Source organism: Leptodactylus fuscus, chromosome 1, assembly GCF_031893055.1.
Source record: "Leptodactylus fuscus isolate aLepFus1 chromosome 1, aLepFus1.hap2, whole genome shotgun sequence".
In the NCBI taxonomy this organism is placed as follows: domain Eukaryota; kingdom Metazoa; phylum Chordata; class Amphibia; order Anura; family Leptodactylidae; genus Leptodactylus; species Leptodactylus fuscus.
In genome coordinates, this window is record NC_134265.1 from 122,815,215 (window position 1) to 122,830,401 (window position 15,187).

Below are 15,187 nucleotides of genomic sequence, written 5' to 3' on the forward strand. Positions count from 1 at the left end.
GGAACTCCTTACCAAGACACATAAGACTGACCCCCACAATCACAGGCTTCAAGAAGCCCTGAAGACTCACCTATTCAGGAAGGACTACAACCTCCAATAACACTATCACTGCACTGCCATCTGTACAGTCTCCCCCTCTCCTTCTGTCTCTCCCCCTTCCCTCATAGATTGTAAGCCCTCGCGGGCAGGGCCCTCTACCCCACTGTGCCAGTCGGTCATTGTTAGTATTATATCTACCTGTATATTTTGTGTATTGTATGTAAACCCCCAAATGTAAAGCACCATGGAATTAATGGTGCTATATAAATAAACAATAATAATAATGATAACTATTTTAAGGATTCATTATGGCGCTGTGGCCTTATCCTGGTTTGGCTGTATCAACACCTTGAAAATATGTTCCAGGCACTACCCATTTGTCTTCTGCATTCCTTTTTCTCCTGTTTACATTTGGCTTTCAGGTGATTCGTTTGAGGTTTGGCTCGTAGAAGAATCAAGTTTTTAACACTGACATGTCATAAATGAGACAGGGGAATGGGGCTACCAGACCCTCTTTTGTATTATAAATCAATGGATTTACTGTACCTGTGACTGGTGTTAGAAGCATAGATAAACAGTGGGTGACCATCAAAACAGACTTATTTTCTACTCACCTACCTTTCCTGGATCCCAGTCCATTTTCACTCTAAACAGATCTGTAGTACGTTACTATCTGTGCACTTGCTTGCTATGTGGGACACTGTGTGCCATGGAGAGTCGATTACTAGGGTATCAGGACCCTTAAGCCCGCTATTTCATAACCCCAAGTTTCCGCCCAGATGCACAATCCACATATTTTTATGTTGGTTTGACAGTGAGGCTGGGTCAAGATGCTGGGAACTCACCCTTTCCCTCCTCCCTTGAATAATGAGCTGGAATACAAACAATTCCTCGGTTTCCTTCGAAAATTCTCCCTGCTCTCACTACTCTCCTCTTTCCATATTCTATGGTATACTCCTTGAGGTGGTGACCTCTGGTAGTCCTCCTTATACTAGGTCCTATGAGAAGGATCTTCAGTTACACCTTTCTCCTACTGAGTGGTCTATAGTCTTTCTATTTAACAGGTTGCATTTTCCATGCAGCACTCGGGAGAAGAATTTCAAGATACTGATTCGTTGGTATCACTGTCCAAACCAGGATAGTTTTTATCCTGGCATCTCCGATTGCTGTTAGCACTATGGCTCTGAGGGGGTGTTTGGATGACTCTCTTCCATATCTGATGGGACTGTAGAGAGAGAAGACCCTTCTGGGCTTCAACGTTTGATTAGTATGTCGGGGTTAGTGGTCACTCAACTTCCACTCCTCAATTATTAGAGGCAAAATCTCTAAAACAAAGGACAACCTTGTACGTCAATTCCTCAAGGAAGCCAGATCAGTCACCCCCAGGAAGTGACATAGCACTATTACTCAATCACTAATGGAGTGGCTCCAGGAGTTTCTCCACAAACGCAAAATGGAAACCCTGATGGCAGAGGACTCTGCTGACTCATCCAAGTTTGATGCACTCTGGCGGTTGTGGGTGTTGCTCCAGGAGTCCATAGAGCTTTCTAATCTCTTTTCTGAATTTTAGCATCCTTTACATGTTCCTTCTTTACATACCATACCCCCTATTGTTGCAGTGACCTCACATAGAGGGGAAAGGAAAACCAGTAGGAAGCAGTGAATGGTGATGTCTATAAGTTTTGTTTGTCCTCCTGTTTTTCTGGGGTTATAGTTACACTTTCCCTTCTTCTACCCAGTAAGGTTGTTTATGACAGTTACTCCCACATTTCTGTTTTCGTAGATACTTCACATTACAGTTTAACTGTGGGCTCTTACATGTTGCTTTGATGCTAATGGCGCCCTATATTGTACTGATGCATTATGTGCTGTTTTTATCTGTATTTGCACCTTAGTGTGAGCTTCTTCAAGTCATTTGCTGCTGATTGTTTTTCTAGGCCTATTGACCGAAACTTCTTTTATTGTTATAAAGCAGAATATATGCAGCTCTGACCACTGTGGAATGACCTGCATATGTTTTCACTAGATCTGTTGAACGAACAAATGGGCTGCACAGAGAAACCCCCAGACTGTTTCACGGGGTAGACAATAGTCAAAAAAACACAAAATTACTCCAGCATGCCCAATTATATATAAAATTTTACATTTTACTTCAAAAATTTAAAACCATAGTACAGACAGATAAGCTTACGCGTTTCGGGAACTAGGATGGGGTCCCTTATTCATAGCTTGCAAGCTATGAATAAGGGACCCCATCCTTGTTCCCGAAACGCGTGAGCTTATCTGTTTTTTGTACGTTCCTGGATCCATGTCTGTACTATGGTACTTTCTTAAACATTGAACAAACATAAGTCTAGAGTACCACTTTAATATATCTCTAACAAATTACCAGTAATTGTGACTGTTAGAATCTGTGTTCTACTAATGGACAACTGTGTGATCCCTTAGTCACTCATATGTAATATGGCTCATAAGATACAGCATTTTGATTCCCTTCTACAGCAAAGTTTAGTCTACCAAGCCCCAGGTCCGTTGCATGAAGGACACCAACAGATCCTGACAACCCCCTGGTGGTAGTAATGGGTTCTATTGGGTTTCTGTCATTTTACCAGACACAATAGCACTGCATGTTGGGCTGTTTTGTCCAGAATTTTTTCAAGAAGCCTCCATCAGAAATGTGAGCAGTGTTATAATACAAAAAAAAAAAAATGAAGGAAGGTTGCACTTGTTTTCCTATGAAGAAACTTGTATAGACTAAACCTTGTCACAGCTTGACAACATAATATACTTTGATGTCTTACTATAATTTGCTTTGACACAACTAAAAGTTTAGTAAACTAAAGTATTTCTTACTTATTATACAGTAGCTCTAGGTTTACACATAATACATGGTGTTTAGTAATGAAATAAGAGAGAACGCGACTAAAAGCAGAGTTCGATATATAAGCCACATCTTACCTGCCGAGCACGTAACGCAACCTTTGAGTGCTCAGTCTTACTCAGCTGAGTCAATTCATTTAGAATATTCATGAGTTCATCTGTAAGCGTTGGATCTCTACCACAAAGCTGATCCTGCAGTTTCAATAGACAAAGTATCACAAATTATGCCAATATTGGTACTTACTATGTGTTTTTAGTGGGTAGGCACAATAAACTTGTACTTCATGGACAACTGCCTTATTAATACTAATAATTGAGATTACAACAAAAAGGTATCTAGTATTCTGATCAATGAAATTGCTCATAAATGAAAAATGAAGAGTTGGGTTATGTAATGTAGTGAAGCATTCTGTAATACTACAAACATAAATGTATAAAGACAATGTAAACAATGTAGCTAGATAACTTGTATTCAGATGTAATACTCACAATCAGCATAGTAACAAGGATATTCTTCTTGGCCACCTGAGCATGTGAGAAGATGAATTCTAATACAGGAGTCATGTCTGGCTTGTACTGTTCCCGCAGGTTTATCACACATTTGTCATAATGGGCTACATGCATTAAGAAATGAAAAAAATTTAATTTAAAGGTTCTTTGGATTTCTCTGCAGATTTACGCTTAAAGGGGTTTTCCCCCCATGAACAAAACCATATTTAAAATTTGTAGACAAAGTTAAACATTTTTGCAAATTTAAATAATGAACAATTTTGCTGAGTTCTAAAAGATTTTCTATAACCATCTTAGTGGTGACAAATTGTCTAAATGCATAAGCTTTGTATACTCTGAAACCCAAGCATGATTTCCTTGTTGTGGCTGGACTAACCTCTCGTGCATACACGGTTATTGCCTGATAACCTGGGCACAACAAACCAATTAATGGTCATATCCATTAGCAACCATGGAAGACAATTCCTAAGTGTCTATAAACCTAAACCTGATTATGTGCATGGGAAACCCCCTTTGAGGACAGGGCCCCACGTTGCAGAAACGCAGCATTTTGGCCACAGCAAAAAATGCTGCAATTTGCCGGCTAATCCATCCACACTTTGCACGAGATTACATTTTGTGAAATGAAATCGTAGCATGTCAATTATACTTATGGAAACACTAGGGGTTTTCCATATAGGTACAATAGGGGCAGAAAGTCCGCAGAAGAAAACTCTGCAAACTGTGAAAACGTTGCATTCTGCAGCGATTCGCTGTGTGGAGCCTTAGCCCGAAGTCCCACGTTGCACACACACAGCTTTTTCGGTAGCAGATACATTTGTTGCTTTTTTTTTTTTTTTTCAGGAAAGGAATGGGAAATATCTATCAAGCTCTTATACTCCTCCCTTCTGCAAAAATCCACTCTTGGCTTTGGCAAAAAAAAAACAAAAAAAACCCCAAAAACAAACAAACAAACAAAAAAACTTAGGGGACCCAAAAAACCCAAACCCAATCCTCTTAAAAAGCAGGTAATCCGCAGAAACTAGACTAATAGGTTCGCTGGGTTTCCACCCGGAAAATACCTCTGCGCATTTTTCAAGCTGAATGGAAGGGGGGGGATTTTTTGTTTTTCATACTACAGTTGTGTGTGGGTAGTATAGTACAAGGGGATCGGTGGGATGGGGAAATATAATTATAAGGGAGGATTCATTAGGGGGCATTATAACAATGGGGGGGGTCACATATAAGGGGGCATTATGAATATAAGTGGGGTCTTTTATATAAGGATTATTAGGGGGTATTATGAATACAAAGGTGACATTTATAGAAGGGGGCCATTATGAATATGATGTGAGGTTATTTATGTAAGGGGTCATTAAGGGACATAGTTTATAAAAGGGGTCATTATGAACATAAGGGGGTGGCCATTAGGTCAGCAGGAATTGCTTAAATTTTGTGTAGCAGCGCAAAAGCTTTCAGGATTGTACTTGTGGACTCAAATTTAAGTGTATTATGGCTAGAAAATATCACAAATGGATAATTATTTTTGAGAGGCTAAAAATACAATACTCCTCCTCCTCTGGATGGCAGGGCCCCATATCGCATAAATATACGGAGAGGTGGTCTGGGGCCTTGAACAGGCAGATCTCTCCGAACCAATGGCAAATTATCTGGTCCCGTGCAGCTAAATCCTCCAACTGTGTTACGTTCCGGTAGACCCAGTACAAGCTACTTATGCACTGGTACCATACCCCAGCCTTGCTCCACTCCCTTAACCCTAACATCTCTCCCCAGTGTTGGCAATGCCGGGCAGGAGTGGGTACTCTATCATATTTTTTTAGGACTGTCCAGGGATCCGTCCTTTCTGGCTGGAGGTCAAGTCCCTTACAGACACACTATTTATTCAAGGTGTCCCTTTAGACCCCCTCATCTATCTCCTCGATCTCCCCCCTGCTCATCTGGGTAAGCACACCTCTAAATTGTTTCTTTATCTCTGTACCACAGCCAAAAGTCTCATCGCTCTCCGATGGAAGAGTGCCTCTCCTCTCTCTGGCTCTGATCTTGTAGCCCGAGTTAAGGATGCCCGTAGCATGGAGAACTTGACAGCCACAATTAACCATACTGTTGAGGCGTTCCAGGCTATATGGTCATCTTGGGACGCATACTGTATTTTTAATGGTCTTTGACTCCTTCCCCTTCCCTTCCTCCCCCACCCCCTCATTTCTACTCTCAGGTTTTTGTAATGTGTATACATTCCCAGTCAATCTGACGGTATATGCATTGCTTCACGTTCATGTTTTTTATGTTTTCAACTCGTGTTGTATTGTATTTTACAAAAATCCGTTCAATAAAAATTACAGTTAAAAAAAAAAATAAAAAATACAATACTCACCATGTTGGAATTGTGTTTCAACCTGTAGGTATCGTCTTAGTAAATCGAGCACCACTGACTTCATATATCCACGAATTCCACTACGATACCTGTTTAACAAAAGAGGTTTATTGTAATGCTATGTTACACACGGAGTGTGTGTATATATATAGTTTTTTTTCTTCAACAATATTTTTGGATGTATGTGAACACATTCTAACCAAAATCTAACACAAATCAAGTAGTCTCAACTTCAAGATCATATTAAATGTGCAGTTTGAGCTATTAATGCATTGCTTTATCTATCCTGCTCAGTTTTCCACATACAACTAAATAGTGTTTACAACTTGTTGCCTAGGTTTCAGACCATCTCTGCTATCTAGCAGCAGATTGTAACCAGACTGGTGACATCAGTCTCTATTTTTAGCAACCTCTATTCTCTTCACTGTGATTGACAACTAGTGGAGCTCTGCACAGTGCATTTAGCTCCTGAGCCATGGCAAGGACTAGAAAAATGCCTTTAGTGCATAGTCTCTGCATGTAAATCCATAAAAAAAAAAAAAAAGTGTGCAGTTTAGAACAAGCACAGTCTTGGAGCACATTGCTGATCTGATCGGTACATAACAGAAGTCTAGGATTCTTCTCACCAACTTGCCACTGACTCCAGGAAGAGGACAGCAAGTGAAATCCATAGATGGGAACATTCCTTGTAATTATGGTTACGTTTTTGATTGGCTTTATTTAGCAATGACTCACTTGATACATTTTATATTTCATTATCATACATTTACCTTTGCACAAGCTGCACAATACTTTGAGTGTTCATAAAAAAAACTTCTCTGTCTGCTTTTCTCTGCAGAGTAGCAGCATAGCTATCCAAAATATTGGCAATCTAAAGTGAGAACAAAAAAAATAAATAAATAACAGATTACATTAATACCTAAGCAGTACATTCACTACAGAGTATCATTTTGAATTGTTCTGTTAGGACTAGTTCACACGGGGTTCCGCGTGAACACATTCCGTCGTGGCTTTCCGCTCAGGATTATGCCCAAATGAATGTGCCTAGTCCCGCAGGATGTTGTTGCGAGGCGGACACCGCAACTGAATCAGCCGCGGAATCCACCTGAAGAAATGACAGCTCGCTTCTTTTTTCCGCGAGTGGGAACAAAACGCTAGCAGAAAAAGAAAAAAAAAACAAAAAAAAACACACTAGCAGATCAGCTAGCGGATTCCGCCTCAAAATCTGCCCCCTCTTGCCCTGTGTGAACTAGCCCTAAAGCAAGATATTACAGCGTTATATTTTAGCGAGCATTACATGCACTTAATAAATCAGACATCATTGTCATATCAGGTTTTGCTTGAATCACAACAAAACACAGAAATGGCGTACAGGAAAACCACCACAAATACACTCTCTCAATGAAGAGATACAGAGAGAAGATGCGCTGTGAGGGGAAATCTGCTCATGTCTGACTACAAACCAAAAGGGAACTATTATAGGACATGCCCACGGGACATAAGAAGAAATAATACTGGATGAGAGCTTGGCACTGGTTTACTTTTGAAACAACTGTTTATGGAAGCCATTTTAATTAAGAAGGCTTGGAACAATGGATCATGAAGGTAACTCAAATATGCAAATGATAGGAGTAAAACATCAGTCTATTCATACCTGCTGGCTAGGGAATTGGCACAGGACTGAGGTGATGTTGCTGGCATACTGAGCCATGACTTTACGAATAGCTTTCTCTACAGTAGGTGGAATCCTAGTGGATACACTGGTCATAATCTCCTGCAGCTCCAAAAGAGGAAGAGAAGGATCCCGCAGAGTCTGCATCAGCTTGTGCACCCATTCTTTTACCTTCAATTAAATCGACAGTTTAGTGATACATTATAGGGATAAAGAGCAGTGCAACAAATAAATAACACCAAATAACTACACACAAATTGCGTTTAGATATAGGATTTACACAAATAAAATGAAGTACTAACTTTCATAGTAAAGTAAGGCTCTGGCAAACAGTATCCATTCATGACATTGAGCAGATTTTCAAGCACATTGTGGAACACCTGGTGAAGCTTCTCTCCAATGATGGGCAGAGTCTGCTGAGGGAGGAGGTCTCCAGTGTACAGTTCTGCCTTAATATCAAACAGAATAGGACAGTATGATCACACCAAAGCAAAAAAAGAACCAAAAACAATCTACAGCCTTGTGCAGAAAGAAGTTACAGGTATTTAAAAGTGACTTTACAAAAAAAATCTCAAGTAACATAGAATAGAACACAGTTAAGGCTTTTTTCGTTTTAAATACCATTGTTATGCCGACAACACTCAGATGTATCTCTCTGGCCCAGAGATTACAGTCTTGCGATCCAGAGTGTGTAGCAGCCTTACTTTATCCCCTCTCCTCCCACTTTCTCAAACTCAACATGAAGAAAATGAAATTCATAATTTTCCCATCAGATCCATCTATCAAAGACAATTGTGCCACACTTACCCCAGTCTCACAAGACTGTTGCCTGGGGGTAACCTTTGATTCTACCCTATCCTTCAAGCTTAACAACCAAGCCCTCTACACCACTTACAGCCTCAAACTCAAAAACGTCCATCAAATCTGCTCCTTCCTCACCACTGAAATTACAAAAAAAAAAGCTAGTCCACACCCTTATCTCCCACTTACACTACTGTAACACCCTTCTTCACAGCCTTTCAGCAAATGCTCACCCCCCTCTAATCCACCCTAAACTCTGATGCCAGCTTAATCAACCTCTTCGCCAGTAGGGTTTTGTTTTTTTTTCCTTTGTTTTTTAAATCAGCCTCTACCCTCTGCCAATCTCTTATTGCCTACCCATCAGCCAACTAATAGAGTATAAAACGCAAACAAAGCCATCGACAACATGTCCTTTCCATACATCTCTGACTCAATCTCCCCCTACCCACCCACACATAACCTCCAATCCTCAATAGAACTAGTGCCATCACATCACCATCTGAATACCTACTGTCTCTACTCCCCTTTCCTCAGCTTATAAGCCCTTGCGCACAGGTATGTGAAGATAGAGATAGATCGGCATCTCTCTGGTTTCTTTTAAAATATAACTTTCAATCCATAAGGTCAATAAAAAATACAAACATAAGAAAATACAGAAAAAGAGAAAAAACACAAAAATATTTATAAAATAACGCGTTTCGGAACCATGCTATGACTAAGGAACATATGGTTCCGAAACACGTTAGGATTTTTAAATATGTTTTTCTAACACATTTTGGAACTATGTGTTCCTTAGTGATAGTGTGGTTCCGAAATGCGTTATTTTATAAATATTTTTGTGTTTTTTCTATCTTTTCTGTATTTTCTTATGTTTGTATTTTTTATTGACCTTATGGATTGAAAGTTATATTTTAAAAGAAACCGCACATACCTGTGCGCAAGGGTTTTACAAGCTGAGGAAAGGGGAGTAGAGACAGTAGGTATTCAGATGGTGGTCTGATGGCACTAGTTCTTCTATTTCTATCTTTACATCTATTTCTATCTTTACATATCAGTTACCATGCTTCTCTAAGTCCGGAAGCTACGGATCGTGCACCCCGAAGATAGAATATCATATATTACGGTGAGCTCCAGAACTTTTTTCTTTGTTTCCACGTCCTTGCAGACAGGGTCCTCTTTCCCACAGTACCAGTTGGTCACGGTTAGTATTTAACTTGATTTGTGTATTGTATGTAAAACCTCAATGTCCAGCACCATGGAATTAATGGTGCTCTAAAAAGAAATAATCTTGACAAGGAACGTATCACTTACTTCATGGACTTTTGATGGATCATCCAAATCAATACGAGCCACAACACAACCAGATTCAAGAACAGCACCAGGACGCTTCACATAGCGAATGTGACCAGACTCCTGTACTTGTAATGTCATGACCATTTTCATTACCTACAAATATCCATTGATACAGTGATCACAAAAAACATTTGAAGAACATGAAAAGAGCATATAAAATGTTTTTGATGCACGTTTTTATTTAGTTATGTATTTCTGCTGTTATCAAGTTAAAGGGGTTGTTCAGGCAAAAACGGACAACCCTTTTAAAGTTTAAATCTGCTGGGAGGAGTGAAAAATCATAAAAAAAAACCAAAAAACAAAACGCACACTTACCCGTCCCCTGTTGCTCTAATGTTGTCTTGCACCTCCCGGTCTCTTCTGGCGTTGTGCTGAAGCCAATCATCAAAGGGTGTGACTGTCACTGCCTGTGACATCACGGGTCCTCTTCCTGAGGCCTGCTGAGAACACTGATTGCCGGAAGAGACCCGGGAGAGCAGATGAACCGGGAGGCGTGTGACAACACCAGAGAAACGGGACATGTGAGTATGGTTTTTTTTTTTTTTTTTTTTATTGCCCCCAACCCCTTTAAAATCGGTCTTTTTTGCATCCTGACCATTTGTTAGGAGATTAAAAAGGTGTTGTATGGGATCAACCAAAAAAAAAAAAAATGGGGGGCAATGGGAGATTTCTCACTGAGGCCAGTGGCAGCAATCATGTGTATTATCATGGCAGTCCCACAGCATAGTAGACAAAAGACTGGTGGAGAGTACAAACATGGTGGCTTTAGAGTAACTGGGTTACTAATAGGAAAGTAAAGTAGCTCATTGCCCTGTTTTTGTTAATCCCAGACAACCCTTTCAACCCCTCCCACATCAGTCACTTGGTAACTGAACCTTGCGATATTCTGTTGTCTTGACATGTGATCGTTGCAGTTAATCATTAGTAGCAGCAGTGACCTCAGTTATGTCAACACATCACAGTAGTAACCAGTGACTGGCTGCAGCGGACCTGCATGAATATGCATGTGATCAAAAGAGCTTAGCAAACAGAGTTCAGCCAGAGAAGAATCAGCATGGGACAGGAAAATTGACTACTAAATCACGTCATTCTATACCAATATCAGCAGTGTATAAATTATTTTATGGGTCTTGAGCCCGCTCTATAAAAGCCAAATGCAGCAAAAAAAGAAAAAAAAAAAAGAAAATTACCTCTATCTCTGCAAAGCAATTTCCTGCATTGACATGGGACCCATCATCTACTGTATACTGAAGAAGTTTGCCAGTGGAAGGAGATCTCAGTACAGTGGGGTCATTTTCCTTTTCAAAAACACATGTCTTGTTACCAATAGTGACACGATAGCTGCAAATGCACATAAAATTGGAAAACATTTGTTCATGCTAAGAAAACCGAAATGATATAGCAATCAAAAGTGTATAAAATGGTTATTGAAATAGTTAAAGTCTTTCTTCTATCATCATTTTACATTGTAAACTTTGCAAATACAATACTTTACTTGGAGTGTATGTATATTTCCTCTGTGTGTTTTGGGAAAGCTTTAAAACACCATTACACAGGATGCAACTTAAGAACACTATAAGTAAAATGTGTAGACAAAGTTGTTTAAATGGTTATTCTGATTTCAGTAAATACATATTATTCTTTCCAAATCAACTCCACATAGTTTTCACACTGAATGACAGTAAGTTATAGGAAGAATTGCTAATGAATGCAAATGGAAAAATAACTTATGTTGAAATTGGAAAACTCTAAACTTTATTACGTAGATTATATCAGTAAGTAACTTGTGGTTAAAGATATAAATGAGATTTAAAATAAACTGTGGCCAAGAAATGTGAAATCCTCAAACTTACCGATCTACCTCTTCCTTCATATAGGTGGTGTAGCTATTGCCATCATAAGACAGTAGCAAACCACCATCACTCAAGCGATGTACATCTATTTCTATGTTAGAGTTATTCATGATGATCACATAGGTAGTGAGAGACTGCCGGGCAACCTGCATGAGAGAAACATGACAAATGCACATAATAAAGGACTTTGCATTCAACAATAATGGTTTCCATCATCCCACATTAAAAAAAAAAATTACATTTAAAACAAACTTTTCATATTAAAAATAGAGATGAATTTGCAGCATGCTCTACAGCAGCAGTAGCTGCACTGATGGATCTAGCTTAGTTAGAGAAGTTCTAACAGACCATAACATTTATATCTGCTCATTCTGGACTTAAAACGGTCATTCAATTTTCAGACAACTTCGCCTCATTTCATAGAGCATGCAATTCTGGACAGCAAATCAGTGAACGGGATACAGACTACCTATATGCAATACTTTGTAACACAGTCTTTTGCATTATGCCGCAAGTGATAAGATATACTTTCTCCTGAATGTCATATTTCTATGAAAAACACAGCAGTCAAGAGAGAAACACAAATGCATTTTTACCTTTATAGTGTATTTTACACTCTCAGAGATAAGCTGAACATCCACAATGTTGAGTAGTGTGGCTGCAGGAAGGACTTGACCTCTGGAATGTGTTATTAAAGATCATCAATTATTGGGTTTTAACAAGGAATTAATAAATTCTCTATAAATCCTACGAAGAAATTCCCCACTCTATATTCAGTTTACAGTTATATATGATAGTTAACTTATATATAAGATGGCTAGACTATTGTAAAAGCATTTCCACATTTGCTTCACCCTCATTTCCTCAAACATTATAAGCTCTCATACCTATTACGTCAAATTTTTTAGACTGCTGCACTGCAATGTCCGATTTTGTTTGTACAAAACCCCCATATCATAAAATGCTGCAGAATATATGGGGACTACATAAAGATTATCATTACTATATGGCATTGCATTTACTGTAGATACTATGTTGGAAAGATTGAGTAGCACTCTGTGATAATACTATGAGAAATATTTGGAAATAGATTACAAAGATGGCTTGACTAAATTTGATTGTCCAAGTTTCTAGTGGAGAAGATGAGCATACATAAAATAGCAATACTTTACCTTTCTAATGAATGAAGGAACTCATTCATGCAAGTCTGAAACAAGGCATCAGCAACATTGAGAGCTCCACAGACCACTCCAAGCATTGTATCTGGTTTCTCAGCCTTAGAAAAACAGAGAAAATAAAACTCAACTCCATACTACAAACACTCATCAACATCCCGGAAGGAGAGACACTTTGGGCCACTTGCAATATTAGTAGCTTTTGACACTAAAAGATTTCAATAACATTTAAAAAAAAAAAAAAAAAAAAAAAAAAAGAAAAAAAGTTGTCTTTACCCGGACTTTTTCTGCAATCAGGTGATCCAGCCACCCAGTGTCAATTTCATTATTCTGGAAGCTCTCCGTCTCCAGTAATTTGATGAGGTATTCTACTGTTGTCCTGAAATCTCCTCGTATAGATAGCTCTTTAAGAGCCACAACCATATTCCTGTAAAATTTTAAGATCATGTAAAGTGATTTCACCGTTGTTTCTCAGTACAGGGTTATTCCCATCTAAGGCCCATGTTATATGGGAACCACCACTCATACGTCACAGTTAGAGGTGGAACGGATTAAAGGGATTGTCCCATTTATCACCTACCAAGAGTATGGGGCAGGGGTAGGGAACCGTCGGCTCTCTAGCTGTTGGAAAACTACAACTCCCAGCATGCATACTTGCTCTGCTGTTCTTGGAACTCCCATGGAAGTGAATGGAGCATGTTGGGAGTTGTAGTTTCACAGCAGCTGGAGAGCCGAAGGTTCCCTACCCCTGGTATAGGGGATAAGTGTCAGATTGTTGAGAGTCCGAAAAGCGGGTTCCCTAACATTCATGAGAAAAGGGGACCTAAAGTCCTCTATACCTCCTCCTTGTGTATGGAGTGCCAGCATGCTTGCATGACCAGTGCTCCAATCACAGATATAGGGCTGCCGTCTCTGGTCGCCAAACAACTGTGAATAGAGTGCTTGTTACATAAGCACTCTGGCACTTCATTCACAAGGAGGAGGCAATAGTGGACTTTCCCTGTTCTCCTGAATACTGGGGGCTGGCAGTGGGACCCTCAGTGATATGACACTTATCCCCTAAACTGTGGAAAGGCGATAAGTGCCCTTAATAGGATAACCCCTTTACAGAAAAATTTGTAAATCTGTACACAGTGTACGGAGGGGCAGGCTAATTTTAAAACATACAACATTGCTTCTGGTGTGATATGAAAGAGGAGATTATTTTATTACTGTATTATTTCCAGAGTTATAATCAATTGAAAATTTAGTGGGCACTGGGAGCAGCTGCCAATCCTGTGTTTTCAACAGGTTAAACCTCTATAAATTTTACAGGTAGAACTGAAAAAAAAATTATTTTATATAACAATAGAAGCAATATTCTAACTTTTAAAATGCCTGCAATATAAACTATATAAAAGCCTAAACTATCCGACGTAGTGGAAGCAGTTTTCAGCTGTAACTAAAAGAGCAGAATTTCACAGAAAGTCAAAATTTGTGAAGAAGTATGTTGTAAAATGTATTAAGAACACAAATTTTGCCAGAAAATCATATAGTATTTTGGAAGTTTAGTTACGATTCAAGCCAAGGACATACTTCAAGACTAAGCTACATCATCTATCTTTTGTGGACTACTTACGAGATAGCCTCTTCACGGTTTTCTCCCCAGGAGAAGCAATGCCCAAACTGGGAATCAGCAAATTCGTGTAGGCCACCAGCAGCTGCCACACTGAAGTATCCCCACACATTCTTGCTGCTTCTGAAGTTGAGCTCTTGAACGGTCCCTGAACTGGGTTTGAACCCCTATTAAAATACATACAAAAGTTAATGGCAGTTTCCCATAATGATCAGACAACTACAGACATTCTTTAGCTATGATTGTATGTATATTTGAAAAATTGATTTTTGTCATCACTATAAAGCTCTTTTCTCATTGGGGAGACAGCACCATGGGTATAGACCTGGCCACTAAGAGGCTGACACTAGAGCCGTGATGGCAAACCTATGGAACGCATGCCAGAGAGGGCACGCGGAGCTCTCTATACTTGCACGTGTGCGGTTGCCCGGATCGCTTACTAATGGGAAATCCAGTACAGGATACCCCATTAGTGAGCGATTGCTGCTTTCAGCTGGATGTGCAAATGCAGATCCAGCTGAAAGCTGTCAGTGTAGACAGCGGCCTACATTGACTGCAGAGAGTGACCTCTACCCTAATGCAGGCGTGATGACGCAAGTCATCAGAGCCCACAGTCAACAGGAGGACGACACCCGGCGGCTCTTCAGGTAAGTATTTTTGTGTGTGCACTGCTTGGGGAGGGAACTACTGTGGAACATTTACTACTGTGTGGGGAGGGGGACTACTGTGGAGCATTTAATACTGTGTGGGGAGGGCACTACTGTGGAACATTTCATACTGTGTGGGGGAGGACGACTACTGTGAAACATTTAATACTGTGTGGGGAGGAAGAACTACTGTGCAGCATTTAATATTGTGTGGGGAGGGGGGCTACTGTGGAGTATATAATCCTTTGTGGGAGTCACTGTGGGGCAGATT

At 39.7% G+C, this 15,187-nt stretch overlaps 1 protein-coding gene across 3 annotated transcripts in view; it reads right to left on the reverse strand.

Moving 5' to 3' along the window:
* Positions 1-15,187, reverse strand: part of ACACB (acetyl-CoA carboxylase beta) — a 109,082-nt gene that overhangs the window by 41,828 nt on the left and 52,067 nt on the right. For all 3 annotated transcript variants that reach the window (XM_075276571.1, XM_075276570.1, XM_075276572.1), the window contains exons 13-25: positions 14,273-14,436; positions 12,931-13,081; positions 12,652-12,755; positions 12,076-12,157; positions 11,480-11,625; positions 10,817-10,967; positions 9,585-9,719; positions 7,775-7,921; positions 7,455-7,643; positions 6,571-6,671; positions 5,801-5,889; positions 3,409-3,533; positions 2,998-3,111 (exon numbers count right to left, since the gene is read on the reverse strand). In XM_075276571.1, the coding sequence (XP_075132672.1) occupies positions 2,998-3,111; positions 3,409-3,533; positions 5,801-5,889; positions 6,571-6,671; positions 7,455-7,643; positions 7,775-7,921; positions 9,585-9,719; positions 10,817-10,967; positions 11,480-11,625; positions 12,076-12,157; positions 12,652-12,755; positions 12,931-13,081; positions 14,273-14,436 (1,698 nt within the window). The remainder of the gene's footprint in view (positions 1-2,997; positions 3,112-3,408; positions 3,534-5,800; positions 5,890-6,570; positions 6,672-7,454; positions 7,644-7,774; positions 7,922-9,584; positions 9,720-10,816; positions 10,968-11,479; positions 11,626-12,075; positions 12,158-12,651; positions 12,756-12,930; positions 13,082-14,272; positions 14,437-15,187) is intronic.